Below are 4,359 nucleotides of genomic sequence, written 5' to 3'. Positions count from 1 at the left end.
GTGTGTGTGTGTGTGTGTGTGTGTGTGTGTGTGTGTGTATGTGTGTCGTGTGTGTGTGTGTGTGTGTGTGTGTGTAGATATTTTAAGAAACCAGTAGGAGAAAATGATATCGAAACAATTTGCTGTCTGTAATTACATCTCACTAATAAAATGGTTTAAGTAAAATGGTCGATCGGGAACCGTTCTGCTTCGTTTAGTTCGTTTTTACCAATGAATTTTACAGACTAGGTGGTTTTGATCTCATTACTGCAGCAATACATCGTAGCAAATGACAAAATTTCATACGTTTCAACTGATGTGACAGCTGACTGGCCATCACAGTAAGCATAAGCAACAACAGATCAACTTTGACATTTAACACCACAGCTATAAATAAATGTCTTCCCCACCACTCTATGAATACTTCCTGATGATTGCTGAACACATCAACTGTAAGTTACCTTTTGAAGTTCATTAATAAAATGAATATTAGTAATAAAAACAACCTCATAATTGGTTTTTGATGAAGAATGGAATAGTTTGATTCCGACATCTGCTTCCGCCGCTTCCCTCCACACAAATTCTATGTGTTTAACCAACTGATCTGGAAAAAAATTCGTTAGAGATTTAAACTAAATGGAAGCGGGTATGTAAATAAACTAATGAATGACTCACGTACGTTCCATTACATCCGATTATTTTGGCTAACAAACCTTATTTATTCAGTGGGATAATGCGGGAGTAATCAGAGAAATGAATGAAGGAACGCCATTAATAACTCGTGTGATCCCCTCCCTAAAGGAACTGAAAATGAAAACGCATATATATACATGCCAGCGCGACACTCATCTCCACAATTCACAGCTGAGCAACTTCGAAAGTCGATTATAACATAAGATTCTAAATTTCAACAAATAGACTATTATCGAAAAATGGTGCAAAAGAAAATTTGCATTAGAGCAGCGACAAAGTCAAATAAGTGGTATCCTTCCTCTACCCTCGTTCTTTTCCATGTAAATAAGAAGTACCACAGGAACCTGCTTATGTTTACTTCCGATGCTTCCACGGTATTATCTATAACACCTCTCTTATTCGGCTACATTACAAAACAATGCACCCATCGCTGTTATTGATTGTTTTGATATTTAGAGCACACTTTACAGCAAAACTGCTGAAAGAATGGCCGAAAGGTTCCAATGAAATGTGTGGAGGTCAAAGTACACTGTTCTGTATGCTATCCTCTCTCCTTCAAATGGTTTGAATTACCTTTCTGGTAATAACAGCATTCTAAGATTTCCTAGGACTGGAGCAAAACCAGCCTAGCAAGCATTCATCTGAGTTGCTTTTCAATTTTTAGGATGCAAAGATTCAAAATGTCAATCAGTAGTTGGATGATGAATGCACCAATGAACAAATATGGTGACAATTTCTGTGCTGTTTTTAGAATTTTAAAACGGAATGGAAGTACTGAAACTGCCATTTGCTTTTAACGGATACTACTTAAATCTCAAAGTTTCACAAGTTCACAATTCGGTTGTTTATCATTCTGGCATCCTTATTTTTTAATTTAAATAATGAAACACTGTCTTACATCATTTAATTGCAAACGCTTTGCGAATGAGAAAATATTCCTAATTCTCATACCCACCCGCAATCTTCTTTTTTTGGGAAATATTAACAAACCTTCTTTTATTAAAATTTGTTAAATTTTGAATTTTTTTTTACTCTTCGATATAAAATATTTCTTCGGAGTTCCTTGATGTAAAAAGATGCGTATCAGTGAAAGCTCACATATGTGCCAACCCACTTTTAGTAATACTATTGAAATTTTTGAAATTTAAAAACACCGAACCTATTAATAGTTAAGGAATTCCAATACGACTCTATTTACATACTTACCGAATAACAATTTCCATGAAATATTCAGAGCAAAATGCTGCATTGAATAGCATTTATGAAATACTTGTTTGTGCTGCAAAATATTTCAATTGGTCACGACGTACTTTATATACTTATGAAATAATAATTGATCTATCAATTTAGCTAATACAAAAACGAAACTGAATTACATATTTAAATTCCATACACTCGAAATGCTTATACTAAGATATTTTCTCCTGCAGTTTATGACAAATTTTCATCATTGACCTGTGAACTCATATTTTCTAATTAGATTTTTTCATGAGTTCATAGTATTTGCTTGAATCTTTGCTAATTAAAGGTAACAACATGGTAGATATACATTAAATAATTGCTGTAAAGCATTGATGAGATATTCTATGCAAATAAACAGCTAAATCCAAAAACTATTGATGTTGAGAACAAGTCATTTCCCCAGGTTTTCAATACACTGGCTATTGAGATCTGTAGGTAAAAACTATAACTTCGTAAACTATAAAAATCTATTTTCAATATAATTGAAAATATTTTATTTTTTCAACATATTTTCAACATAATTTTTCCAAAGCAAATTTAGGAAATTAAGAATGAAAAAGTCGTCGATTTTTGAATAATTGATCATCTCTTGTATATATTTCAAACAAACAGTCTGACTAATTTTTATTTTGGAACACTCTGAATAATATGCATACAATGTCTTTTTAATAGCTTAAGAATTGATCATTGTTCATGAAGGCAATTGTTTTCAAATTTTCGTTTTTTTTTCATTTTTTCATTTATTTATTTTTTTAAAGTACTGATATTAGACTATTCACTTCATCAGTGAAAATAAATTGTTGCATTTAGAAACTTGGGGATCTGCATTAAAAGTTCTTATGCATATGCAAAATAGCTGTTATGCACGCATTGATCTTGAATAGTATAGTTTGATATATTCCATGTGGCTTTGATTCTTGGTGAAATTGTGAAAGTGTTGTTTTGGAAATTCAAAAGATTGAGCGTTTTTGTTTTGAATAGGAATTATAAATACTGAGATTGGAAGCATTCGTAGGAACGACTCGTAGAAATTTGATTTCAATAATTATAAAAACATACAATCGGAAAAATATGTGCTTCGAATTCAGTACGACTTGAAATATTAATAGAAGATAAGGATTATAATTCAAACCTCATTCATAAAAAAAGAACTATGGGAATTTCAACAAACCGAACTTCGTGGATCGGCTTACTTTGAAAAAAAAAAAAAAAGAGAAGAAAAGAATTGATAATGTTTATGCTTGCAGCACTAGACTTTTGATAAAATGAAAATAAACTGGTTATGCAGCCTAAATAATACATACGGTTAAAACTGTAATTGTCTAAAGATCGTATTTATATCCCTTCACTGCCATCAGTAACAAGGCCTAGAACTTGTAGTAGATTTGCATGTAAACGGAAATTTGAAATCAAATGACGGTACCTAAAAAGAAATTAAAGTCAAATACACACAGAGATACGTATTAGTTACAAGTATTGCATATTCGATAATTCAGACTCCGTTCTTCAAATTGGCCTTAGATTCGTTTTTTTAAAATAAACCAATAAAATTTGAAGCTTTTTTCTGCATACGAAAATGGTACAATTTATTATAAATATGCTGTTCGGTATGAGGAAAACTGTAGTGCTATTTGCTTGTCAATCGGCAAAGACAATAGCATTGCGCGACCGGTACTGCGAAGTGCAAACAAGTGGTTGTGAATGAATACACAATAAATCGTAAATGAAATGTGAATGAATTGTAAAAAAGCTTCCGATTGCTATACGTTAAATCAACCTATTTATTTCACCTTTTAGTCAAACGGTTCATACCCTGACCTTAGTTAACTTACACTCTTGCCTTACCTTCCTTATAACAGTCGCCTATATACGTTCTGTTGTGAATCAATACCATCCGGCCACATTTGCTTTTATAGGTATCCAGATCGGGAAATTCTTTAATTAGACAGGTAAGCATATTTTTGTTGGTTAACTTCAAAAGGTAACTTACAGTTGATGTGTTCAGCAATCATCAGGAAGTATTCATAGAGTGGTGGGGAAGACATTTATTTATAGCTGTGGTGTTAAATGTCAAAGTTGATCTGTTGTTGCTTATGCTTACTGTGATGGCCAGTCAGCTGTCACATCAGTTGAAACGTATGAAATTTTGTCATTTGCTACGATGTATTGCTGCAGTAATGAGATCAAAACCACCTAGTCTGTAAAATTCATTGGTAAAAACGAACTAAACGAAGCAGAACGGTTCCCGATCGACCATTTTTACTTAAACCATTTTTATTAGTGAGATGTAATTACAGACAGCAAATTGTTTCGATATCATTTCTCCTACTGGTTTCTTAAAATATCTACACACACACACACACACACACACACACGCACACATACACACACACACACACACACACACACACACACACACACACACACTACTATATATATATATAT

At 32.8% G+C, this 4,359-nt stretch overlaps 2 protein-coding genes across 2 annotated transcripts; one reads left to right on the top strand and one right to left on the bottom strand.

Moving 5' to 3' along the window:
• Nucleotides 1-217: 217 nt before the first annotated feature.
• Nucleotides 218-1,921, bottom strand: LOAG_13037 (hypothetical protein; the record flags this gene model as incomplete). Its single annotated transcript, XM_003148548.1, has 3 exons — nucleotides 218-406; nucleotides 441-583; nucleotides 1,879-1,921. The coding sequence occupies 3 exons, from the start codon at nucleotides 1,919-1,921 to the stop codon at nucleotides 218-220; spliced, it is 375 nt and encodes a 124-aa protein (XP_003148596.1).
• A 1,590-nt stretch (nucleotides 1,922-3,511) lies between these two features.
• On the top strand, nucleotides 3,512-4,118 carry LOAG_13035 (hypothetical protein; the record flags this gene model as incomplete). Its single annotated transcript, XM_003148547.1, has 2 exons — nucleotides 3,512-3,605; nucleotides 3,907-4,118. The coding sequence occupies 2 exons, from the start codon at nucleotides 3,512-3,514 to the stop codon at nucleotides 4,116-4,118; spliced, it is 306 nt and encodes a 101-aa protein (XP_003148595.1).
• Nucleotides 4,119-4,359: the final 241 nt, after the last annotated feature.

The sequence above is a fragment of the Loa loa genome (genome assembly GCF_000183805.2).
Source record: "Loa loa unplaced genomic scaffold supercont3.935, whole genome shotgun sequence".
NCBI lineage: Eukaryota > Metazoa > Nematoda > Chromadorea > Rhabditida > Onchocercidae > Loa > Loa loa.
This window is presented reverse-complemented; position numbering and strand designations above follow the sequence as displayed.